The sequence below is a fragment of the Maniola jurtina genome, chromosome 9, assembly GCF_905333055.1.
Source record: "Maniola jurtina chromosome 9, ilManJurt1.1, whole genome shotgun sequence".
Lineage (NCBI taxonomy): Eukaryota > Metazoa > Arthropoda > Insecta > Lepidoptera > Nymphalidae > Maniola > Maniola jurtina.
Genome location: NC_060037.1, coordinates 5,042,149 through 5,068,839, shown reverse-complemented (window position 1 = coordinate 5,068,839; position 26,691 = coordinate 5,042,149). Strand labels below are relative to the sequence as shown.

General features: G+C 38.3%; 2 protein-coding genes across 5 annotated transcripts in view; one reads left to right on the top strand and one right to left on the bottom strand.

Moving 5' to 3' along the window:
- The first annotated feature begins 824 nt into the window (after positions 1–824).
- Positions 825–14,942, top strand: LOC123868309 (retinal homeobox protein Rx3). The gene is made up of 3 exons (XM_045910779.1): positions 825–1,371; positions 13,076–13,190; positions 13,751–14,942. The coding sequence occupies exons 1-3, from the start codon at positions 1,165–1,167 to the stop codon at positions 14,344–14,346; spliced, it is 918 nt and encodes a 305-aa protein (XP_045766735.1). The 5' UTR covers positions 825–1,164; the 3' UTR covers positions 14,347–14,942.
- LOC123868295 (chitooligosaccharidolytic beta-N-acetylglucosaminidase) overlaps positions 14,934–26,691 on the bottom strand; it is a 35,089-nt gene continuing 23,331 nt past the window's right edge. For 3 of the 4 annotated variants that reach the window (XM_045910748.1, XM_045910747.1, XM_045910749.1), the window contains exons 4-11: positions 23,167–23,375; positions 22,195–22,528; positions 20,734–20,875; positions 19,912–20,097; positions 19,111–19,343; positions 18,064–18,299; positions 17,403–17,584; positions 14,934–16,198 (exon numbers count right to left, since the gene is read on the bottom strand). In XM_045910748.1, coding sequence (XP_045766704.1) covers positions 17,403–17,584; positions 18,064–18,299; positions 19,111–19,343; positions 19,912–20,097; positions 20,734–20,875; positions 22,195–22,528; positions 23,167–23,375 — 1,522 coding nt within the window. In that variant the 3' untranslated portion in view covers positions 14,934–16,198. The remainder of the gene's footprint in view (positions 16,199–17,402; positions 17,585–18,063; positions 18,300–19,110; positions 19,344–19,911; positions 20,098–20,733; positions 20,876–22,194; positions 22,529–23,166; positions 23,376–26,691) is intronic. The other variant, XM_045910746.1, reaches the window with a different exon arrangement.

Sequence of the window (26,691 nt, the reverse complement as noted above, 5' to 3'; positions counted from 1 at the left end):
GTCAGTTTTAACAAAAAAAACACTCCAAAAAGTCACAACACGCGCGCCAGCAAACGCCACCACAGACGAAGTCCTATGATTTCTTTGTTACTGTAAATTGTAATGCTTGGTAATATATAAATACTAGCGAAATTTAAACGTGCTGCATTTCTGTATTGGTTCAACATGTTGCAATTGTGAACATTTAATGTGCATTTTCTTATACATTATATACTATAAAAATTATTTCAGGACCTTGGATTTTTGTAGGTAGGTATTTATTGATTTGTAATAAATCATGATACTGAGGCAATATTAGTAAAAATATTTTTGAGAATGTAGGTACTTAGGCTTATGAAAAATTCCAGGGATCACATTAACAAAATAAATACTTATAATATTTTATTTTTTATAATTTCCAGGAAAAATAATACAAGTAAGGCATGTTAGAATAATATGGATTTAGTACTTACTCGAGAATTACCAATACATATTTTCTCTTTTTTTGATTTTGATGATTTTTATGAGCAAATAAACTTTCACGAATTACCTACGTAGTAACATATTTGTTAAAATAAAAAAAGTTTGGTAGAGTTTGGATAAAACCCAGTTTACTAAATCTAAATCTGTATCTGTCAACCCTAAAAACATTTAATTTGCACGTAGTTAATTGTACAAAAAAAAACCACTATCACAAAATAAAAGCGGAGGCTTTCAATATTTCATTAACAGTTTCAGCGCGAAATTAACCGCATTTATACAAAATTTATATTTACGGATACGCCATAACTCAATCTACACCTATTTTAAATACAACCCCTAACGAAGCGACACGATTGGCTGAATCCTCCATCCCCTAGGGCTTTTAGCCAATCACAAACCCCTATTATATTGCCGAGGGGTGGAGTCAGGGTAGTTTATACCGGAATAATTTCTCTCATTCAAACAGTGTAGTGCCGTAGAGCCCTGATGTAGGACTTTCTGAAATCCCGAAACTTTTTTGTGCAATATTGAGTTTCCGAACTTTTTAACAGTGACTACGAATTTGTACACCCTTAATAAACTTTGTATAGAAATGGCTTCTAAAACTACGCGATTCCACAGATAAATAAAACTGATACATTGTAATTTGTAATAGAAGTACCTAGAAGTTAGAAGATTTCAAAGTAGCTACAGTTGTTGAAAATGGCCGGTCCATATTTGTCTCCGTTACCAGGAGATCTTTTGACGGAATACATGTTTGGCAGACGACGTCAAAGGAGGAATCGGACTACCTTTACTCCTCAGCAGCTGAGCGAGCTTGAGTCATTGTTCCAAAAAACCCATTACCCTGATGTGTTCTTGAGAGAAGAAGTCGCGTTGAGGATCAGCCTGTCAGAAGCAAGGGTTCAGGTATGAGTTAGAACTAGTGTTCATTTCATGGTCTTTAGAAAACTTTCCAATCTTAATCATGAACAATCGTTAAGAATAAAGTAAGACCAAAAATATTTGTTTTACCTTTTTACCCGACTACGGCAAAGCCGAAAGGAAGGGTTATGATTTTTTACTATTGATTTTCATTTGATGTACCTACAGTACTTACTTTTAGATGTAAACGAAATAGTTGTACAAATTCACATAAGGATTGTGACAATTGGTATAGTTGGTAGGATACCGTTTAATTATTATAAGTACCTTGTACCTGTGATATTCACTAAGAAGTCTTAAGAAGAAGTAATTAGGCAACGTGCGAAGAATTAATTAATTTGAATATTTTAAGTATCAATGAATACGATAGTATTAATACATAATAATATAGGTACTGCAGTACTTAAGTAACATTATATCAAAACCTAATAAAAAAAAATTAAGTTCATTTCTTATTTAGACGCGGTCCGCGCCGCCGCGCGTTTGAATTTTTTGCGTAGGTCATTATACCTACAGTTCTTGTTTTATCAGTTTATCACTTATAGACTACAGGCCCATGTTTAAAAATGGGTGGGTCATATGAACCACCAGGTGACGTATACAGGACGATATAAGAGCATAAAATAATAAGTTTCAGCACTATGCCGTCACTTGTAAGCTGTCCAACAGAGAGCTGGTGAGAATTGAAAAGTGCAGGTAGAGTGAGTACATTTTGGTCATATATTTTTGTACGGCATTTTTACCATCGATAGATCCATGAAAAATAATAAGAAAGCGCGCAGTGCCGTAAAAAAATGGTGCGCCACAAAGTCAGTAAATGTTTTGATTTTCTGACAATTTCCGGGGTAAATTTGGTCATTTAATTCTGTACGGCACTAGTTTCATACTGTTTCATTACAGCCTCTAATCCATTATTCCGCAACGCCGTACAAAAATCATGCGACAAGGGGAAAAAATTGAGGGTAGCAACCCCCTCTCTTTCCGTGGTCCGGGGGGTGATTTGAGAAAGTACGGCTTTGGTTCCAAAACATTATCTAGCACTCAAAAGTACTATTAAAAATAATGCCGTAAAAAAATTAGTGTTCATTTGAATGTGTATCAATAATTATCTTAATTTCATGGTATACTTAATTTTTAAAGCTGTAAAATCATTTGACTCTGTACGGCAACTTTTTTTTTAACATGATAGTGTAAAATACTATTGTTATATAGTATTGCCGTTCAAAAGAAACTGTTCTAAAAAAAATTATAGATAAATACAAAAACTGAAATTTTTCAAATTATTGCAAAAGTTTAAATATTCATAGATTAATAAAATATAGCAATTTTCTACGCTTTTCCCTTGTTTTAAATAGTATTAAGATAAATAAATTAGGAAAAAATTATGCCGTACATTTTAATGCAGACCATATCTTTTAGGCTGATGAAAATGACGCTACCATTTTAAGAGTAGTACTTTATGGCCATCTGATACTGTACGGCATTAACATATTTTTGAAGAGAACAATTGATAATATGATAAAATCACTATGCCGTCTAACTGAAGTGAACGGGTGTGTATATAATATCCACATCCCCTACAAACCTTTGGACCAACGAAAATGTACGGCATGTAAAAAAATATTATCTATGCATAAAACACTTTCAAAATAAATTAATTTTATGTTGTTTCAAATCACCCCCCGGACCACGGAAAGAGAGGGGGTTGCTACCCTCAATTTTTTCCCCTTGTCGCATGATTTTTGTACGGCGTTGCGGAATAATGGATTAGAGGCTGTATTGAAACAGTATGAAACTAGTGCCGTACAGAATTAAATGACCAAATTTACCCCGGAAATTGTCAGAAAATCAAAACATTTACTGACTTTGTGGCGCACCATTTTTTTACGGCACTGCGCGCTTTCTTATTATTTTTCATGGATCTATCGATGGTAAAAATGCCGTACAAAAATATATGACCAAAATGTACTCACTCTACCTGCACTTTTCAATTCTCACCAGCTCTCTGTTGGACAGCTTACAAGTGACGGCATAGTGCTGAAACTTATTATTTTATGCTCTTATATCGTCCTGTATACGTCACCTGGTGGTTCATATGACCCACCCATTTTTAAACATGGGCCTGTAGTCTATTAGGTACCTACTACAGCTTCATTTTCCAATTTATTTCCTTTGTACGCGGTTAAGCGACTAATCAAATCTAAAAATATTGTGTACAATTGTTATTGTTAAAACTGTACTTTTATAAAATAACTAGTGTTTTGCTCGGTGCGCGAGCTGCTAAAGCAGCTCACGTGACGTGGTAAGGTTAACTTTATTATATGAAACCAAATTGATCTATTAAGATACATAATTCACCCCGAAAACCCCCATAAAATGACAGGCATTTCTATTTTTTGTAGAAAATGTAAGTCCGCCATCTTGGATTTCAAAATAAATGTCATTATCAAAATCAGCACCCTGAAAAACCCTGAAAACGATATCCATATCATTTTTTGTAAAAACGGGGTAGTTGAGGGTAATAAAGTAGGGTGCGTGGGTGCGCGGACCACTAAAGTGGTCCGCGAGCATGCAGAGTTTGTTCCACCGAGTAGACCTTCGGACCCTGATCATCTTTTGCCAAGAAACCACTCTTCCATCTTTTATAGCCTCCGAGATAGACACCGACGAAATTTGTACGGCGGCCATTTTGTTTTTCCAAAATTTTCCACTTTTTCTATTAATCGTTTAGTACATTCTTCAAAGATTGCGAGTTTCAACGAAATCGGTTGGAAAACAAAAGAGTTGCAAAAATCACGTCGGTCGCCATCTTGTTTTTCTGAAATGTCATAATTTTTCCCTACTCGCCTCCCCCACCCGAACACATCTCCCCTACATTATCGTATCGTTTTCCGTCTCTTTCTAGGAGAATGAGTCATTCAATATTCGCCATACAAAATGTATGGGAAAATAAATTCCGCCATTTTGATTTTTTTTTCTATTCATCGATTAGACCTTTGGATCCTGATCCTCTTTTGCCAAGAAACCGCACCTCCATCTTTTATACCCTCCGAGCTGGACGCCGGCGAAATTTGTATGGCGGCCATCTTTTCTTCGCCATTTTGAATTTTTTTTCAGCTTTTTGGCAATTGGATGATGTCATGAATGACATTTGGTCGAGCACCCCCCACCTATCTTCAATACCTTGAGCGGACCCTTCACCCGTCTCCGACATCCTCGATCATCAGCTATTTCCAAATTTTTCCTCGATTTTTTTTTTGTTTCCTATACGAAACCATCAGTGAAAAAAAAAAATTTCATACAAAATTTTACAGGAGGAGTTTTTGGGGAAAATCTCGAAAATCTCCCCAAATGTGGCAACACTGTGTACATATTTCGATACTGCTGGTTGAGTCACACAATCGATTGATACATGTTGACTTTCCAAAATGTTGCCAACTGCCTCAAAAACGTGGTCAAAATTTCGAAAAATAAAAAAAAATACAAAATGGCCGCCAACTCGTTTCACAGAAAGATTTTACACGGTTTCATAATTTTCCTATTAACTACAGGATATACCGCGCCCGATGACGTTTCAATCTTTCCTCTCGCTCGCACCCACGCGAAAGGGGATACCGTGAAAAAGACCGTGTCGAAAATCACTTTTACTTTGATAAATTCCAGTGTTGCCAGTCTCCGGCGACAAAAATACCCAAATGTCATTTGTACGAGCAAAACACATAATCGCTCATACTCGGATTTTGCGAAAAGTCCGTATTTCGATTTTTTACATTTTCCCCAAAATCTTGAAATTTCCCGAAAAATGGGGTAATTTTTCCCCACCAATCTATACCTCAAGTTCATACGTACAATCGCTTCATAGAAGCTGAACCGCTCCGATGTTGCCAACTTTGAGATATTTAACTTTTAAAATTGCGTTTTTTCATACCTCTAACATAACGGCCACCATGACAGCCGCCATCTTGAATTTTTAAAAATCACTCCCGTTCTGTCAAAATACAGGATAATCGTGGGCGAAACACGAAAAAATAATTATCCTCGACTGCCCCGTCTCGGATCTGTGGCGCCGCGGTTCCGGGTCGAAAAATGAAAATTTTGAAAACGCTCCGGCTCGGCCGCCATCTTGTTTTTCCAATTTTTTCCACATTTTCTGTTAATCGTTTACTACTTTCTTCAAAGTTTGCAAAATTCAACAAAATCGTTTGGAAAACAACGGAGCTGCAAAAATCACGTCGGCCGCCATCTTGTTTTTCTAAAATGTCATAATTTTTCCCCAGAGGGTTCCCGAATCCGAACACATCTCCCCTACATCATTATATCATTTTCTGTCTCCTTCTAGGAGAACAATTATGTCAATGAGTCAGTGAGTCAGTGAGTGGTAATCGAGCTATATATAGTATATATAACTAGCTTTTGCTCGGTGCGCGAGCTGCTAAAGCAGCTCGCGTGACGTGGTAATGTTTAGCTTTATTGTATTCAACCGAATCGAGTTATTAAAATACACAATTCACCCTGAAATTCACCATAAAAAGACACCCATATCGATTTTTTTCTTAAAAAAGGCATGTCCGCCATCTTGGATTTCAAAATAAATGTCGTTATCAAAATCAGCCCCTGGAAAACTCTGAAAACGACATCCATATCATTTTTTGTAAAAACGGGGTAGTTGAGGGTAATATAGTAGGGTGCGTGGGTGCGCGGACCACTAAAGTGGTCCGCGAGCATGCAGAGTTTGTTCCATCGAGTAGACTTTCGGACCCTGATCATCTTTTGCCAAGAAACCATTCTTCCATCTTTTATAGCCTCCGAGATAGACACCGACGAAATTCGTACGGCGGCCATCTTGTTTTTCCAAAATTTTCCACTTTTTCTATTAATCGTTTACTACATTCTTCAAAGATTGCAAGTTTCAACGAAATCGGTTGGAAAACAAAAGAGTTGCAAAAATCATATAGGCCGCCATCTTGTTTTTCTGAAATGTCATAATTTTTCCCTACTCATATCGCGCTTCAAAACATATCTCCCCTACATTATCGTATCGTTTTCCGTCTCTTTCTAGGAGAATGAGACATTCAATATTCGCCATACAAAATGTATGAGAAAATAAATTCCGCCATTTTGAATTTTTTTTCTATTCATCGAGTAGACCTTTGGATCTTGATCCTCTTTTGCCAAGAAACCGCACCTCCATCTTTTATACCCTCCGAGCTGGACGCCGGCGAAATTTGTATGGCGGCCATCTTTTCTTCGCCATTTTGAATTTTTTTTCAGCTTTTTGGCAATTGGATGATGTCATGAATGACATTTGGTCGAGCACCCCCCACCTTTCTTCAATACCTTGAGCGGACCTTTCACCCGTCTCCGACATCCTCGATCATCAGCTATTTCCAAATTTTTCCTCGATTTTTTTTTTGTTTTCTATACGAAACCATCAGTGAAAAAAAAAAATTTCATACAAAATTTTACAGGAGAAGTTTTTGGGGAAAATCTCGAAAATCTCCCCAAATGTGGCAACACTGTTTACATATTTCGATACTGCTGGTTGAGTCACACAATCGATTGATACATGTCGACTTTCCAAAATGTTGCCAACTGCCTCAAAAACGTGATCAAAATTTCGGAAAATTTGAAGAAAATACAAAATGGCCACCAACTCTTTTTGCAGAAGCAAATTAGATAATTTTACAAGTTTCCTATTAACTACAGGATATACCGCTCCCGATGACGTTTCAATCTCTCCTCTCGCTCGCACCCACGCGAAACGATCGCCCCTAAAAAAAGACCACGTCGAAAATAACTTTTACTATGATAAATTCCAGTGTTGCCAGTCTCCGGCGACAAAAATACCCAAATGTCATTAGTACGAGCAAAACACGTAATCGCTCATACTCAGATTTTTCAAAAAGCCCGTATTTCGATATTTTACAATTTCCCGAAAATCTTGAAATTTCCCCAAAAAATGGGGTAATTTTTTTCCTCCAATCTATACCTCGAGCCTATACGTACAATCGCTTGATAGAAGCCGAATCGCTCCGATGTTGCCAACTTTGAGATATTTAACTTTTAAAATTGCGTTTTTTCGTACCTCTAACATAATGGCCGCCACGACAGCCGCCATCTTGAATTTTTAAAAACCACTCCCATTCCGTCAAAATTCAGGATAATCGTAGACGAAACCAGAAAAAAATTATTAGTTTCAATTTCCCGTTTCGGATCTGTGGCGCCGCGGTTCGGGGCCGAAAAATCAAAAATTTGAAAACGCTACGACTCGGCCGCCATCTTGTTTTTTAAATTTTTTCGACATTTCCCATTAATCGTTTACTACTTTCTTTAAAGTTTGCAAAATTCAACGAAATCGGTTGGAAAACAACGGAGCTGCAAAAATCACGTCGGCCGCCATCTTGTTTTTCCGAAAAGTCATAATTTTTCCCCAGAGGGTTCCCGAATCCAAACACATCTCCCCTACATCATTATATCATTTTCCTTCTCTTTCTAGGAGAACAATTATGTCAATGAGTGAGTCAGTGAGTGGTAATCGAGCTATATATAGTATAACTAGTGTTTTGCTCGGTGCGCGAGCTGCTAAAGCAGCTCGCGTGACGTGGTTAGGTTGATAAGTATTAAAACGAATTTATTTATTAAGATTCAAAATTCACCCCAAAAACACCATAAAACGACACCCATATCGATTTTTTTCTTAAAAAATGCATGACCGCCATCTTGGATTTCAAAATAAATGTCGTTATCAAAATCAGCGCCCTGGAAAACTCCGAAAACGACATCCATATCATTTTTTTTAAAAATGGGGTAGTTGAGGTTAATAAAGTAGGGTGCGTGGGTGCGCGGACCACTAAAGTGGTCCGCGAGCATGCAGAGTTTGTTCCACCGAGTAGACCTTCGGACCCTGATCATCTTTTGCCAAGAAACCATTCTTCCATCTTTTATAGCCTCCGAGATAGACACCGACGAAATTTGTACGGCGGCCATCTTGTTTTTCCAAAATTTTCCACTTTTTCTATTAATCGTTTACTATTTTCTTCAAAGATTGCGAGTTTCAACGAAATCGGTTGGAAAACAAAAGAGTTACAAAAATCATATAGGCCGCCATCTTGTTTTTTTGAAATGTCATAACTTTTCCCGATTTCCATCCCACACCCGAACATATCTCCCATACATCAATGTATCGTTTTCCGTCTCTTTCTAGGAGAATGAGACATTGAATATTCGCCATACATTTTCTATGGGAAAATAAATTCCGCCATTTTGAATTTTTTTTCTATTCATCGAGTAGACCTTCGGACCCTGATCATCTCTTGCCAAGAAACCACACTTCCATCTTTTATACCCTCCGAGCTGGACACCGGCGAAATTTGTATGGCGGCCATCTTTTCTTCACCATTTTGAATTTTTTTTCAGCTTTTTGGCAATTGGATGATGTCACGAATGACATTTGCTCGAGCACCCCCCACCTATCTTCAATACCTTAAGCGGGCCCTCCACCCGTCTCCGAAACCCTCAATCATCAGCTCTCTCCATAATTTTGGCTTACTAAGTTTTTGTTCTCTATACGACACCATCAGTGAAAAAAAAATTTTTCATACAAAATTTTACAGGAGTTTCTTAGTTGAAATTCTCGAAAATCTCCCCAAAAGTGGCAACACCGGTTGCATATCTCCATACTGCCAGCCGAGATACACAATCGATTCATACATATTGACTTTCCAAAATGTTGCCAACTGCCTCAAAAACGTGATCAAAATTTCGAAAAATTCAAAAAATTACAAAATGGCCGCCAACTCGTTTTGCAGAAATAAATTACATCGTTGTACAACTTTCCCATTAACTACAGGATATACCGCTCCCGATGACGTTTCAATCTTTCATCTCGCTCGCACCCACGCGAAATGATCGTCCCTGAAAAAAGACAATGTCGAAAATCACTTTTGCTTCGATAAATTCCAGTGTTGCCAGTCCTCGGCGACGAAAATACCTAAATGTCATTTGCACGAGCAAAACACGTAATCGCTCATACTCGAATTTTGCAAAAAGTCCGTATTTCGATTTTTTTCAATTTCCCGAAAATCTTGAAATTTCCCCAAAAAATGGGGTAATTTTTTTCCTCATATCTATACCTCGAGCCTATACGTACAATCGCTTGATAGAAGCCGAATCGCTCCGATGTTGCCAACTTTGAGATATTTAACTTTTAAAATTGCGTTTTTTCGTACCTCTAATATAATGGCCAACACGACAGCCGCCATCTTGAATTTTTAAAAACCACTCCCATTCCGTCAAAATTCAGGATAATCGTAGACAAAACCAGAAAAAAATTATTAGTTTCAATTTCCCGTTTTGGATCTGTGGCGCCGCGGTTCGGGGTCGAAAAATCGAAATTTTCAAAACGCTACGGCTCGGCCGCCATCTTGTTTTTCCAATTTTTTCCACATTTCCCATTAATCGTTTACTATTTTCTTCAAAGATTGCAAAATTCAACGAAATCGGTTGGAAAACAACGGAGCTGCAAAAATCACGTCGGCCGCCATCTTGTTTTTCCGAAAAGTCATAATTTTTCCCCAGAGGGTTCCCGAATCCGAACACATCTCCCCTACATCACTATATCATTTTCCTTCTCTTTCTAGGAGAACAATTATGTCAATGAGTGAGTCAGTCAGTGGTAATCGAGCTATATATAGTATAATATATAGGTAAGTAGTAGTCCTAATTATACCTACTTACTTATTGTTATAACATTTTCATGAAATAAAGGCGCAGTGAATTTTTTTAAAGTGTTATTTCTTTTATGATGGTACGAAACCCTTCGTGCGCGAATCCGACTCGGACTTGACCGGTTTTATAATTACCTATTATATTAATTTGAGCCCCGCCCCGGTTGCTTTCGGGTGCAATTTCTGAAAATCCTTTCTCAAGTTTCTTGACCCAGCACGGTTTAAACTGTTATATGTTAGTAGTACTGATATGTTAGTCAGTCAGTTTATCCTTTTATAATGATAGATTATAAAGTGTTAAGGGATAATAATCTGATGAAGTTAAAGTTCAGTTCCTTTCTTATCTATCCCTAATCCGTGCCCAACCCTAACATTATAGTTCAACATCTCTCTAATATTTATAATCGGCTCGCTGACCTTTTGAAACTGTTTGATCTCGAAAGATTGTTTTAAGATGGACACAGATTGGTGTTTATTTTTTATTGATAAGGGAAATTACGAAACTATTTTTAGACAATAAACTTTATTGTTTTAAGCTTTTTAAATCTTCACAGGTATAATTATATTTTTAAATTTAACCGGATAGATAGGTAGACAGGTAGGTATAACTTTAATAAAGTAGGCACTTATTAAAAACTAGCTGATTCCCGCAGCTTCGCCCGCGTGGATTGGTCAGATCCCCTGCAGCATCAGGATTGAGGAGTTGGACTCCTAATTTTTTATGAAACAATGTCGCAAAGTTCCTCTATCGATTAAAAAAGAAATGACGCAAATCGGTTCAGAAATCTCGGAGATTTCGGTGTACATAGGTAGAAAAACACAACTCCCTTTTTGAAAGTCGGTTAAAAAAGTAGCCTATTTTACGCCCTGGTCAATCCTCTACTTGCCTGTGAAAGTCCCGTCAAAATCGGTTCAGCCGTTCCAAAGATTAGCCTTTTCAAACAGACAGACAGACAGACAGACAGACAGACAGACAGACAGACAGACAGACAGACAGACAAAAATTTTAAAAACGTGTGATTCAGTTATGGTATCGTTCAAATAACCATATGAGCTTAATATGAGGTAGTTATTTCGAAATTACAGACAGACACTCCAATTTTATTTATTAGTATAGATACCTAACAACTTATCAACACTTTCTATTTATTACCCGACTGCGGCAAAGCCAAAAGGAAGGGTTATGATTTTAGCAGTCTATGTACGTATGTTTGTATCCAGATTCTGTGTGTTTCACCGTAGGCCTAAACTACTGGGCCGATTTTGATGAATGAGGTGTCAATTGATTTGTCGTAAAAGTCCGGGTGACATAGGCTACATTTTATACGAAAAAAATTGGTTGTCTGTAAAGTCGGTTTACTGACGATAGTTGAACGTGACAACAAAGGCCGATTGTGCTTCTGTGTCGCTCGTTCCGCGCTCTCGCTTGCACTTCAAGCCTTACATGGAACGCCTCAGAGCGAGGTAACGCCGCATGAGTCATGTTTTTTCGTGCGTGCAGCCGGCTGAATTATAAGACGTTGTCACGTCAAAAAATGATCTTATTCATTTCCGTATTTCCTTACCTAAGCGTTCATAGAGTAGTAGCTAGGACGCAGCTTTCTATTCGAAAGTCTGGGATTCGATACCAGGCACGGACTTATAACTTTTCAGAGCTGTATGCGTTGTACGAGTATAAGCCATTAAAATATCTCTAGCTTTAACGGTGAAGGAAATGCCCGAGAGTTCTTCATACTATACTTAGAGTATCCTCAAAGGTGTGTGAAGTATGCCAATCCGCATTTGGTCAGGCGTGATGGATGCGTTATGGATTACGTATGGCCTTCTCGTTTATGAAACCTGTGCTCAGTAGTGAGCGAGCCATCGGTTTAGATGAGGATTTTCTATCCGTATGAATAATGGCAAAGAGCTTACCATGAATTCATGGCTATGAAGCCAAGCAAATTGATCTTCTGTTTCATGAGTAGGTATGAGTTTTCAAAGGCTCTAGTGTAACTTTTCAAGTTAACGTTAACTTTCCGTTATTCTTTGAGTGCATACTGACCAGAAGCATTTGCCTGTAATGTAACAGCTTGGATTCGGGCGTTATTACATCAGTTATGTCAAGCCGAGCTTTACGCCCTTTTGTAATGGATAACGATACAACTTCGAACATCGCTGTTGTAGTAAGGGTGTTACAAAAGGTTAGGTTTTTGAAGATCCCGCGGGAACTATTTGATTTTCCGGGATAAAAAGTTGCCTATGCCAATTACAGGGGCGTAAGCTACTTCGGTACCTCATACAAATCGGTTAAGCGGATGGGTTAAGGAATCCCGTGGGTACTCTTTGATTTTCCGGGATAAAAAGTAGCGTATGTCCGTTCCCGGGATATAAGCTGACTCTGTACCAAATTTCGTGAGAATCGGTTAACCTGTTAGACCGTGAAAAGGTAACAGACAGACAGACAGACACACTTTCGCATTTATAATATTATTATGGATTTGAAACCATAAATTATTATAGATATAGCGCATAACTGTGTAGGCTCTTGCGGTAGTGGAGCGGTGCGAGAGTGGTGACAGTAATAGTCACAAGTTGACGAATCACTCAGCTCTCTCGTCAAGTCATCACACTCTTGTCCTTCCGCTCCACTATCGCAGGAACCTACTTAGTTATGCGCTATGTCTACATTTATTATAGTCTTAAAAGACATTGCCATCAAAAGCTCTAGTAGTATAACTTTTTAAGTTAACGTTAACTTATTAAGTTAATGTTGTCATTTTAACTTTTTAAGTTAATGTTAACTAATTAACTTTTTAAGTTAATGTTAAGTCATTTTAGTTATTGGTCGGGGAAATGATGGGACACTTTGCCGTCTCTTTTCCATTCATACTAAACGCGCAGTTTACGTTAACTTGAAAAGTTACACAAGGGTTTTTGGTGAGATGGAAAATGAACGTTACAAATGGCGATTTTGATTTAAGGTCTGGTTTCAAAATCGTCGTGCAAAATGGCGTAAGCAAGCTCGACTACAACTTCTTCAAGATGCGTGGAGGATGCGATGTTTGGGACTTGGTTCTCCTCCTCTTGGTCTGCCAGGTTAGATTTATTGATAAACGTCATTCAAGTGAAATATAAATAAATAAAACTGGTTAAGTGCACTTTATCTGAAGGCTAATTTGAGGTCAGAACACGCAAAAAGGAGGGTCCCGCGGTACTTATGCTAGTTGATACTTTGACGAGGTGTTTCCTGAAATTGTCTAAGAAACATAATGATTTTAAAATACCTACATATGCAACTAGAGGGTAAACCAAAACTTTTTCCGACTCTCAAGTCTCACTCTCCCTTTTCACGATCCAGAGATACTTACTTTTTTTTTTCAAATGCATGTATTTATTGGTGTTTGGCATTTACTGTGCCAAATTTTAACTTTCCAGCTCTAATAGTTTAATCAAATTCAGGCAATAAGTGTGGATATATTATATTGCACTTGGTCAGTGTGGCGTACCTACTATGGCCAAACCGTTCTCTTTTTGAGAGGAGACCTGTGCAGTGCGCTCAGTAGTGGGCCGGCGATGAGTTAAACACGATGATGATGATGATAATCATTAGGTATATTCAATGTTCAAATGTGTCTATAGCTATAATGGTATTGCAGGTCACACAAAGCCTCCTGATTCATCACCGGAAGGAGGCGAATCACCCACACCAAAGGCTTCACCAGAGCCGCCACCCATGGAAAGTAATGGCGAACTTAAATCACCACATCCAGAACAGTACCACCACAATAGCAACCTATCAGAGAACATGCCATCAATGCCTAACCATGAAATTCCTCCTCCTATGCCTTATGGAAACGAAGATGGCAGAATGTTGCAGCAACCACCATTTCCTTTTCCACCTTTACTGATGCCATCACAACTTGACAACTCCGAAGTTGTACCAACCGATCTAAGAATGATAACCTCAAAAAACCCGTGTCACTGTGGTACTTCAGAAGAAATTGACGAGCCTCAAAACTTGGCATACCGCAGAAGACCTGATGAAGCAAGTGAAAGTGAAAGTGATACAGAAATCGATCTCACATCTCACTCGAAGGATGACGACTTGCGTGAATCCGAACGACTGGCCAAAAGAATAGCCACAAATATTTTTAGAAGCGACACAGTTTTACACGATTTGTTACCTAACGATCTCAGTATGAGTGTAAAGAATTTAAGTGATAGAAACCTTGGTAGGAATAACTTAATGTAACTTTATCTTTAGATGTATGTACTGTTTCTAGTCAATATTGCAGCTGTATTTTATAGATTTGTAGATATGTTTATTTTTACATAAGCATTGTTTTCGGGTAGTCTGCTATTGAAAATAGCGCAATGTAAGCCAAATATTAGAATATTTTTTTTAGATGATAATTGAGGAGCTGGCGAACAAAACTGTAACTGCACGAAATAGTACAGGAGAAGCAAAAAGGTGGTTGAAACTTTACTGTAATTAGGCAAGTATTACCGTTTTGACCAAAATCACGAAATAATTTGGACTCAATTTCAGCACCACCACAATGACATAGGGTGTTTTAATTAAAAATGAGTTTAAGTTTGTATGTAGTGATCGAAATCATAAACTTTATACTCGATTTCAGTACGCTTTAAGTCGTTTTGCTTGGAAATGAGTTCAGATTTGTATAAAGAAAAAAAAAACACTTAATTGTTTACTTTAATCAGAAGTACCTATAATTAGTAATTACACCGTTTTGTTCATCGTCTCCTCAATTTTAATGTTTGTAGCTGCGGTAGATTGAAAATATAAACTTTTTGGGATGGTAAATAATAAATCAAAGGTAGCAGTCACGTTTTATTTCATCAATTTCAAATGACGTAGTACATTGCTCACGCAGTCTATGTGCGACTTTATAATCTTCGAAATCTTTGCTACGACATGCAACACTGCGTGTAATCGCCTTAATTATGACAATTATCACAATAAATTACTTTCAACAGCATTGTTTTTTTTACATTCGTCTCTTATGACAACTTTACATATAATGCATACATTTTGAGAACGCACTTGCCATATTTGCTCTATGTGTCAAACTGTCTTGTGAAGAATACTGCAGCTCGATTGCGGTAGAATGATAGCTACAATGTCACGATCACAATCACCTCTGATTGGTTGACGCTCGCTCACTATTGGCTCAATGCATTGTTGCAACAAGAATAGCATAAAAGCCAATGACAACAAATTCGATTGTAATAATGATTGATACAGGTTTTACAGAATCGAGCTTTAGACATAACGATTGAGTTTGACACATAGAGCAAATATGGCGAGTGCGTTCCTAAAATGTATGCACTATAACAAATAATTTTCAATTGAAAGTAATAATATTATACTTAATTAAATAAACTAAACAATAATAGTAGGTAAATATTTGGTAAGCCATCTTATTTTTATACTTAGATTGTTGCGCTTGCATATAAATTAGTTATATTACAAAGAAAGCATGACTTAGGACTTAAATCCTATCCAATAATTCGATCTCTAGTATGAACAACATTATTTCATACGTCACGTGGCAAGCATTAAGTTAATTAAGTAAATAATAATTTTCTTAAATTATGAGATCTCTCTCAGAGCTATACGTAAAAGTACATTGTCTTTATATTAAGTAGTTAGGTGCTTAATCTATATTGTCATTTTGGTTACTAAGTTTACATTAATTAATAGCTTATTATTGTTAAATACATCTCGGAAGACTCAAAAATAATAATCAAATATCGAGACATTGTCAAGTGCTCTCGTTTTATATATACCTATAGTTCTAAAAATTAATAGTAGGTAATTTTCATATTGATTGGTTATAAAATACAACAAAATAAGTAATTAGAGATAGTCCAGGTAACTTCAGCAAAAAAAAATCTCTTTATACTTTAGACATTAGAGCAACAATATCGTCCTGCTTTTCGGGATTTTTTCTAAAATCTAAAGTACATTATTTTCTCTGGTCTAATTAGAAATGTTTACATTGGAGTTAGTTCCGATAGATCCGAGCTTCAGTCTTCAAAAATGCCTTTCTTGACTTTGGTCGACTTGGAGACCGTGGTTACTATTAAAAAGAAAAATATAGTTAATTCTTCTTCTAGTTAATTCATTACTTGTTCATTATTTTGACTTGTTCGCAAGAATCTATTTCGATGGTGCCTCAGGAGTATACATTTTTAGATTATTAGCTAACAAATTGATATTGCAAGAGTTACCTGAACAACACAGTGGTGATCGTGCTGGGCACATTACTGAGGCGACAGCACATAAGCGCGAATGTCTCTAGAACCAAGTCTTGTTCTAAATAGTTTTAAACTCGACTCTGCTAAGATGGCGCCACTGGACTACATATTTATAGATTATAAGCTAACAGATTGATATTAAAGGAGTTATCTAAACACAATGGTGATCGTGTTGGGCACACCACTGAGGTGGTAGTACATCAGCGCGAATGCCTCTAGAACCGAGCCTAGTTCTGAGTAGCTTTAAACTCGACTCTGCTAAGATGGCGCCACTGGACTACATATTTTTAGATCATAAGCTAACAGATTGATATTGAAGGAGTTACCTAAACACAATGGTGATCGTGTTGGGCACACCACTGAGGCAACAGCACAAAAGCGCGAATGTCTCTAGAACCGAGCCTAGTTCTGAGTAGCTTTAAACTCGACTCTGCTAAGATGGCGCCACTGGACTACATATTTTTAGATCATAAGCTAACAGATTGATATTGAAGGAGTTACCTAAACACAATGGTGATCGTGTTGGGCACACCACTGAGGCAACAGCACAAAAGCGCGAATGTCTCTAGAACCGAGCCTAGTTCTGAGTAGCTTTAAACTCGACTCTGCTAAGATGGCGCCACTGGACTACATATTTTTAGATCATAAGCTAACAGATTGATATTGAAGGAGTTACCTAAACACAATGGTGATCGTGTTGGGCACACCACTGAGGCAACAGCACAAAAGCGCGAATGTCTCTAGAACCGAGCCTAGTTCTGAGTAGCTTTAAACTCGACTCTGCTAAGATGGCGCCACTGGACTACATATTTTTAGATCATAAGCTAACAGATTGATATTGAAGGAGTTACCTAAACACAATGGTGATCGTGTTGGGCACACCACTGAGGCAACAGCACAAAAGCGCGAATGTCTCTAGAACCGAGCCTAGTTCTGAGTAGCTTTAAACTCGACTCTGCTAAGATGGCGCCACTGGACTACATATTTTTAGATCATAAGCTAACAGATTGATATTGAAGGAGTTACCTAAACACAATGGTGATCGTGTTGGGCACACCACTGAGGCGACAGCACATCAGCGCGAATGCCTCTAGAACCGAGCCTAGTTCTGAGTCGCTGTAAGCGTGACTCTGCAGCGATGGCGCCACTGTTGGGGTCGGCCCATAGACGCTCGGCCACGGCGGCGGTGCGCGGCCATACGCGGGTATCTGGAAACAAAATTATCAATGCTAGCTGATGCCCGCGAATCGTGTGGATTTGGTTTTTTTTAAATCCTATGGAAACGGATGATTAAACGGATGGCGTCTTTAAGAATCCCGTGGGAACTCTGATTTTCCGGGATAATAAGTAGCCTATGTCCGTCCCGGGATGTAAGCTATCTCTCTACCAAATTTCATCAAAATCGGTTAAATAGTTGGGCCGTAAAAAGCTAGCAGACACACAGACACACAATCGCGTTTATAATATTAGAACGGATGTTTTGACTTTGCTCAGACTTAAGAAGTTCAAGACTCTTTAAGAGAATCTTCAGGACTAGAAAGAGACATTAATATTTACAGGAAGGAAGAAGAGGACATTAATATTACAAGAAGGAATTAATTAGCGCAATCTAATCCATGAACCTTAAGGGAATTCAAAGTTAAAAAAGGAAAGTTAAATATTTAGTAACTGAAGATATTAAAATTACCTAGCCCCTGTGAATCAACGTATTCACTCCAGGCCGCAACCTCTCCTCCCAGCATATGAGAGTCCCTTGGCAAAGTATGAGCGTACATCCGCCTCCAGTTAGAGTATTTGGTCTTCCCCCAGAAGCCGTGGTCCAGGTACCAGATGTCTTTGGGCACGGAAACCACTTTGTAGCCCAGATGCATCAATTGGATTAACAAAGGACTGTTCACTGGTTCCCATACTTCGATTATGTATCTGGAAAAACAAGGTAGAATAATTTTATTATTAATGAACTCGGTTATTGATGTGGGGTTTGAGCTTGACTAGATATTAGACCAATAGCACACTCCCAATACACTATACAAGCGAATGGATTTAATTAACTAATACTACTATCGTAACACCGGCATGTCCGCACACGATTTGTGTGTAAGTCTAAGTTCTGAGCGTAGCTGATCGAGCAACAACAATAGGGGTAAGTACCTACAAAGCAACATAACGTAAGCAACAGTGCTTTTTGCTTGCGTGACAGGGTAAGAACCGAGTGACACCAGTTGGCAATACCAGTAGCCGTACCACTACGTTATAAGCTACGATAAATTGGCAAGGGGAGTAAGTGTCGTTTCGTTACGTTCCTAGTAATAAAACTGTGGTAATAGTTAGTATTCGTGGGGTAGTTGATATGAAGTGATGCAATCTAAGATGAAAAGCACTCATAATAATGATTACCTCTCTTAGCAATGGAGTGTGCTTTGACCTGAATACTAAAGTATAAGATCTGAGGTTTGATTTCTGGATTCTGCTGATTCAATTTGAGAATTAATAATTTTGAAATTGGATCAGGACTAGAAGTAATGGTCTAGGATGAAGGTCCTTTGGGTAATGACTCTGACAGCAAAGAAAATTACCATGTGATTTACAGAGCCGTTGCGATGCTGCGTAGTTACAGTGGGTTTACAAGCTGCCATACATGTTCCTTGCGATCTTACCGGATGGTATTTGATGGCGCAGTTTAAGATAGAAATGGGCTGTCCTGGAAGGAATAAGGCAGTCTACTATCAAGTACCTGTCTTTGCTCAAATGTTTCTGTATTCTGTGACTTTGCGTGAGCTCCGAAGACCAAAGCATTACGGGTTGCTGCTCTTGACCAAGAGCCGCAAGTTCTTCGTCCCATATATTAAGCGCTTTTTCGTGGAACTCTGACCATAGTTTTATGAAGCCATCCACGCTTGTATCGTAGTTTTTGCTTTCCATATACGATACGATTTCTTCGGAAGAGTTCCAGCAACCCAAGAAAACCTGAAAGGAGTTGATTTTGTTTTTTGCATTCAAATCCATAATCTTGTAAGTTACGCCCCACCAAAGCACCAGTTTGGCTATTGCAAACAAGTCCTGGAACGGATTTCTCACTGAATCCAGGGAACAGTTCCAGTGCCTGACCATAATATTTTCTGCCATAAATCTAGATGTTTCTGTTCAGATCCAAATGGTCGAACCATGGAAAATAATTGTATTATTTTCTTAGTGCGTGTCTCTCTATACTTATATCGAAGTAATTATACCTCTGAACTGATTTTGATGAAACTGTACACCAGCTTTTGGTTTAAGTATTCTGGAGATGGAGATTGTTTTTTTATGATAATAACTGAAAATATCTATTCCTCAAGAAAACAAGGATTTATTAGAATTTACATAATTTCCACGTGGGCGAAGTCAATGATAAACGACGGTGCGTGTGTATGTGCGCAATTGGTTCGTCAGGCAATCTTTAACTTCGAGTACAGAACGTATACGCAGACCCATCTTCTCTACTGTCGTCTAGATTCTAGAACTCTTTTTACCTGATGCCAATTGTAAGCTAAATTACCTCATCTCCTCCCATATGGAACAGTGCAGGCTTGGGCAAGTATTCGGCTACATCTTTGTACAGATCTCGTAATACTTTGTACATGTCTGGGTTGGCTGGGTTGAGTTGCCCACAGGGCGGCTGGATGCATAGACCGCGCCATTGCCGCGCGTTCACACATACTGCTAGGTCACCATAGCCGTATTCCTGGTAAAAATAAAATAAATCTTGAACAATTAGGTCATGACAGGTGTATTTCAAGTATTTCAAGTCGTATACCTGGAATATTGAAATACTGAAAAATTATTGGTACGATAATTAATATAACCACATACACTTTCTTAAGAGATGCGATTCTATTATAATACTATTTTTGATTTATTTTAAATGTAATTTTTTCCAAAGTTCCCTTAGGAACAAGAAACTCCATGCGTTTCGCTTGGAATTATAATTTTTAACAAAAATTCAGCTTTCCTATGTTTGTGTACGCAGAAATCGAAAAGTAGTCAATGTATTAGTTTGGAATTTTTACACCACGTTGCATGTCTATATAAGAGTATTTATTTACTTTTTATTATGAAGTTCCCACGGGAACGGGAATTATTAACTTTTCTAACGAACAGATCAGGTTCAACTAGTTACTTACATACTAAAACAGCTGATTTATGAAGAATTGGCAATTTGGCTTTTTTTTTCGGCATTTTGGCATTTGCTTCACAGTTTTGAGTTTAGTGAGAACGATGTTCGGAAATATAAAGCTAGGTTTGCTTCATATGGTTGCTCCATATGAAACAAACCTAGCTTTATTAGCGTACGAGCCAAGAAATTATGGTAAGAACCGACCTTTCCCCACTGCCAACCGTTGCCAGCGTGAGCCGGCGAGTCAATCTCAATGATAACTCGAATACCGCGCACGCGCGCGTAGTGCACCAGCTCCCGAACTTCCTCTGCTGAGTATATCTCGTATGCTGAATACGCACCGTATCTGGAAGAGGCGTAATAGACTACATAGTTGAAAAAAAAAAACGGCCGAGTGCGAGTCAGACTCGCGCACTGAGGGTTCCGTACTCGGGTATTTTTCCAACATTTTGCACGATAAATCAAAAACTATTATGCATAAAAATAAATAAAAATCTGTTTTAGAATGTACAGGTAAAGCCCTTTCATATGAAACCCCACTTGGTATAGTTATCTTACTTTGAAAATTGAAACATATTTTAATTATTTTTTTTAATGATGTGACCACAAATTTGCGGTTTTCAGATTTATTCCTGTACTTGTGCTATAAGACCTACCTACCTGCCAAATTTCATGATTCTAGGTCAAGGGGAAGTACCCTATAGGTTTCTTGACAGACACGACGGACGGACGGACGGACAGACAGACAGACAGAATAAAATGATCCTATAAGGGTTCTGTTTTTCCTTTTAGGGTACGGAACCCTAAAAAACATGAGTACCTTTACGCACGGTTGAAGTAAAACTTCTGTGAGATTCCCATATGATAAGTGCAAAAATGTGTTTGTTTGTTTGTAAATATGTCCGTCAATCATACCGCAACGGAGCAAAGTATTGACTTCACTTTTTGTAGGTATCCATACAAAAAGTGAAGTCAATCCTTTGCTCTGTTAAAGACCTGGAGAGTGAATACTGACACTAGGCTACTTTTTATCTTGGAAAATCAAAGAGTTCCCACGGGATATTATCGGTTAACTAAAATTGTAAAAAACTAATGCTAACTGGTCCTGATCCACCAGAAGCTATAATACAGCTCTAGTCAAAAGTTTTATTTCTGAAAATAGAACTTACACTCAACCGACGCGGACATTACTCTGATTCAATTCAATTACAGCGTTCACGTTGATTAGTTTTAATTAATCGACTGAATTGAATTTTCTGAGGAAGTTGGTGATTTAAGAGGGGTCTCTCCGCCACTCGCTCCATACAAATGTAGTTTGTCTCTCATTGGAATACTTACTAATCATACTCAATGGAATTTTATAGAAACGTTCCGGGAACACACACCAGAGGCATAGATATTAATCTATGCCTGTGGTTTTCAGATTTCCGTTTAAATATTCGGTTTCAAAGTTACGCGGTTTTAAAAATTCACATACTAATCTTTGAGCCCATGTAATTTTAAAACTACATATTTTTAGAAAAATCTAAAACACCACAGGCACAGATATTAGTTTCTAGAATATGTTTGCGAAATTTCATGGACTTTGGTTGCTTAATATTCAAATGAAATTGGGACTACGATTGTATGGAGTAAGTGACGGAGGGAGCCCTGTTAAGTACCTACCTTGTAAACTGAGGTACGCGTTTGGACTCCAGCGGGAAACTATGGGAATCGGTGACATGCCAATGGAAGACGTTCATCTTGACAGTTGCCATAGCATCTATCATCCTCTTGATATCATCCATCGGTATGAAGTTCCTCGAGGTGTCAAGAAGGAAGCCTCTATATTTGTACACAGGTTGGTCCCAAATCTTGGCCCCGGCGACCAGGCGAAGGCCGCATCTATATTGGTCGCCATCGTCAATTTTGTCTGAAGAGACCAGTTGGGTGAACGTTTCTAAGGCATGTCGGGCGCCGTAGACTGTTTCTGCTACTATGTGAATGACTGCGTTGGATTCTGGAAAAAATAATGATTGAGGAAATTTACTGTGCGTAGTAGGTATTCTGTGTGTGAGGGACCCACCGCATTATTATCCCAAGAAACCTCCTATTATTATGTAAATAATGGAAAGACCCTCAGTAATAAGTAATAGATAAGAGAGAGCGAGAGAGAGAGAGAGAGAGAGCGAGTATCGAATTAGATAGATAAGTATAGTAAATCATCATAACCCACTAGGCAAGCGCACTCCCACCTAGATCTCATCATTGCTCTGTTTCTCAGGCATGATTGTCGTCAAGCGCAAGCCTATCTCACAATACACTTTCCTCTTCCACTTTTAATATGGATACCTTCAAGTCAAGAGTGAATAGGCAACTTCTAGGCAAGCGCGCTCCATCTTAGGCTGCATCACTTGCTAGCAGGTCTGATTGCAGCCAAGAGCTAGTATTTAAATTTTTAAAAAAGGGTTTTCTTGACAGACACGACAGACGGACAGAGGGACAGACAGACAACAAAGTGATCCTATAAGGGTTCCGTTAACCCTAAAAAAGACACGATTTGGAGATCCCAGGATCTTTAAGAATAGGTACGTATATGCGTGCTTCTGTCTGACTGATCTTTCTTATTTTTGCGTGATTAACAATTGGATGTGTTACCTTTGCTCTGTACGTCAAGCCTGTACTGTTCCTGGGTGTCCAGTGTAAGGCTAAGGTTCGTCGTCTTGACGGTGATGTAGACCACGACAGGCGTCTCGACGATCACTGAGACGTTTCCGTCACACTCGTCGATGAGATTCTGTGTTGCAACGTGTGTCATCTCTACTAGGATTTCGCGCGTTTCTACTGGTGCATTGCTGAGGTCGAATCTGTGGAAGATAAATTTTTTCATCATCAGCATCAGCCTGTGGATGTCCACTGTTGGACGTATGCCATCCCTAAAAAGCGCCACCACACCCGGTCCTCAGCCTTCCTCATCCAGCCACTTCCTGCCAGGCGCTTTATATCGTCGGTCCAACGTGCTGGAGGGCGTCCCACACTACGCTTGCTTAAACACGGTCTCCACTCTAGGACTTTCCGGCCCCAGCGACGATCGCCTCTACAACAGGCATGGCCTGCCCATTGCCACTTCAGCTTGCTAATAGTTTTTACTATTTAGTTTTTTTTTACTATTTAGTATTTATTTATTTATTCAGATACAGGTTAGCCCTTGACAGCAATCTCACCTGGTGGTTAAGTAATGATGCAGTCTAAGATGGAAGCGGGCTAACCTGGAAGGGGTTTCAGTTTTTATTAAAACCATACCCCTTTGGTTTCGTACCGGAACGCTAAAATTGCTTGGCGGCACGGCTTTGCCGGTAGGGTGGTAACTAGCCACGACCGAAACCTCCGACTATTACTGACTATTTATCATCATCATTATCTTATTCAGTATCTACCAATCGCTAGATTACTAAAAAATGGATCTCCTCTCGGAATGAAGGTTTTGATTCAAAATTATGATGAGCATGTTAGGGGAAAGTGCTGAAAGAGAAAGTCCGAGGATGGATTTCATGGGTCAAGTCAAGAAAAGAGATGCATAAATGTAGCATCCATCTAAGGAAACATAAAGTAGCTTTCATTTATTCCAGTCAAGTCCAGAAGGTAGATCCAGTCAAGTGATACTGTAGGCTGTAGCTGGTGGCAACAAGTATCGGCGGAGGAAGTGGGAATATGAGACAGTAGTCATAAGGCCTTTGTCCACTGTCCAGCAGTGGTCACGTACAGGCTGAAGGAATGGAATGGAATGGTCACAGAACCATCTGATAGTTTGCCTGACTCATGGACAAAATATGTCTGGTCATGGTTGCATTATAGAAGAAGATAGGTCATAACACACCTACCAAACACTGTACCTAATATAGGCAGAGTTAAATCACACTGACAGTAGAATATTAATTAGCTACACTTAAATTGCCTAGAAAAACATCCTGAATGTCAGCAATTAAGTATATAATTTAAAGGATATTTCCTAAACAGGAAACCTGCTAAATGGAAAATCATTTGAATTTTCTGTTATAAGCACCTACCATATTCGAAATTTGTACAGCTATAAAACATATTAAACGACCTAGAGTGGTAGGAAAAATATATACGAACGAAAATTTGAACTTTAAGCCAACACGGAATTAGCGAGTAGCGTTAAATAAAAACCGGTCAAGTGCGAGTCAGACTCGCGCGCCGAGGATTCCGTACTCGGGTAATTTTTCCGACCTTTTGCATTTTGCAGTAAATACAAATCAGTTTTAATACAGGCAAAGCCCTTTCATAATATATGATACCCCACTTGGTATACCTACCTAGTTATCTTACTTTGAAAATTGAAACACATTTAATTTTTTTTTTATAATGATGTAACCACAAATTCACGGTTTTCGGATTTATTCCTTTACTTGTGCTATAAAACCTAACCTAACTACCTGCCAAATTTCATGACTCCACGACTAGGTCAACGGCCAGTACCTACTCTCTAGGTTTTCTTGACAGACACGACAGACGGTCAGACAGACAACAAAGTAATCCTATAATGGTTTTTCCTTTCGAGGTACGGAATGGTAAAAATAAATACGAACGAAACTATAAGCAAACACAGAATTAGAATTAGCGAGTAGCGATAAATAAAACCGCAAGCAGTGGGCGGGTATAGTCCCGTCTTGGCAATCATGATTAGTTTGTCAAATAAATGATCAAAGATCGTAGGTCGAACAGCCGTTATCCCTCTTATGAATCGGCCATTCACCCGATCGCATGGCCAATTTACACAAAACGCTGAGTAAATATTGTCATATTCACGCAGATGCTCCCTGGTGAGTTCATCTAGCGACATGATTACTAATTTGTTTACGAATAACAGCTATAAAATTTTGGCAATGATCATGATTTAAGTAGGTAGAAACTAGGAACAACCATATTTAGATAAGCAACAATGTCGTTGACATTATTTTTGAGTCATGCCCGCCTGCAATTTAGGCAATGTTATGAGTTATGACTGAGTGCATTTTCGTGTTGAAAAGCTAGGCTGATTAATTTGCGCAAAACATTGCCAGGAAAGTTGTTGTCAGATTTTATTATTTACCCGACTGCGGCAAAGCCAAAAGGAAGGGTTATGATTTTAGCCGTCTATGTATACCTATATGTATGTATATTTGTATCCAGATTTTGTGTGTTCCACCGTAGCGGCTAAACTACTGTTCCTATTTTGATGAATGAGGTGTCAATTGATTCGTTGTAAAGGCCCGCCGCGTGACATAGGCTATATTATGTGGGGGTCTCCAAATTTTTTTTTTGCTATTGTATCGAATGTGATGTGAAAGAATAGAAAATTTTGAGTTCATAAGTATAAATGTATAACAACATTAAAATATACCAAGCGACAGAAAAACAATTTTACTCGAATTTTTCAGCGTTTATTAAACGATCGCAGTCAGGTTTTAGTTTTCAACTTCAACAATCTTGTTTATTATTGCTCAGCAATCAATAACTTCTATTTAGATTTGGGCATTTGATGTTATATTATCTAAAAGTGTGAATCTCTATATCTTCTCTAATATATCTTTATATCTTACGAGTATATTGGGATAGATCACTTCCATTGACAAAGCTACTGCTTTGTCAATGGAAGCGCTCTATACTTAGAATATATTCTAAGCTATCGCCAAGATTATCAGCATTCCGGCACGATGCCATGAGGCACTACTATAAGCAGATATACTAGATACTACAGTGGTATTACATTACATCAATGACTAATAGTTTAGTATCTTGTTTTCTAATTCTACAATACGACTTCCCAGTCTGAATTAATGAGCGTCTTCGTTCGGTCACATTAAGAGGGGTCCCTCCGTCACTCGCTCCATACAAACGTAGTTCCAATTTCATTTGAATATTAAGCAACCGAAGTCCATGAAATTTTGCAGACATATTCTAGAAACTAATATCTATGCCTGTGGTTTTCCAGATTTCTGTTAAAATATTTGGTTTCAAAGTTACGCGGTCTTAAAAATCCACATACAAATCTTTGAGCCCCTGTAATTTTACAACTACATATTTAAAAAAAAATCTAAAACACCACAGGCACAGATATTAGTTTCTAGAATATGTCTGCAAAATTTCATGGACTTTAGTTGCTTGATATTCGAATGAAAT

What these genes read in the sequence shown, in the direction of transcription:
- LOC123868309 (XM_045910779.1), top strand. Translation starts at nt 1,165, where the DNA reads ATGGCCGGTCCATATTTGTCTCCGTTACCAGGAGATCTTTTGACGGAA. An exon ending in TGTCAGAAGCAAGGGTTCAG is followed by an intron (nt 1,372 to 13,075) that starts GTATGAGTTAGA and finishes TTTTGATTTAAG; the next exon opens with GTCTGGTTTCAAAATCGTCG. An exon ending in TCCTCCTCTTGGTCTGCCAG is followed by an intron (nt 13,191 to 13,750) that starts GTTAGATTTATT and finishes ATGGTATTGCAG; the next exon opens with GTCACACAAAGCCTCCTGAT.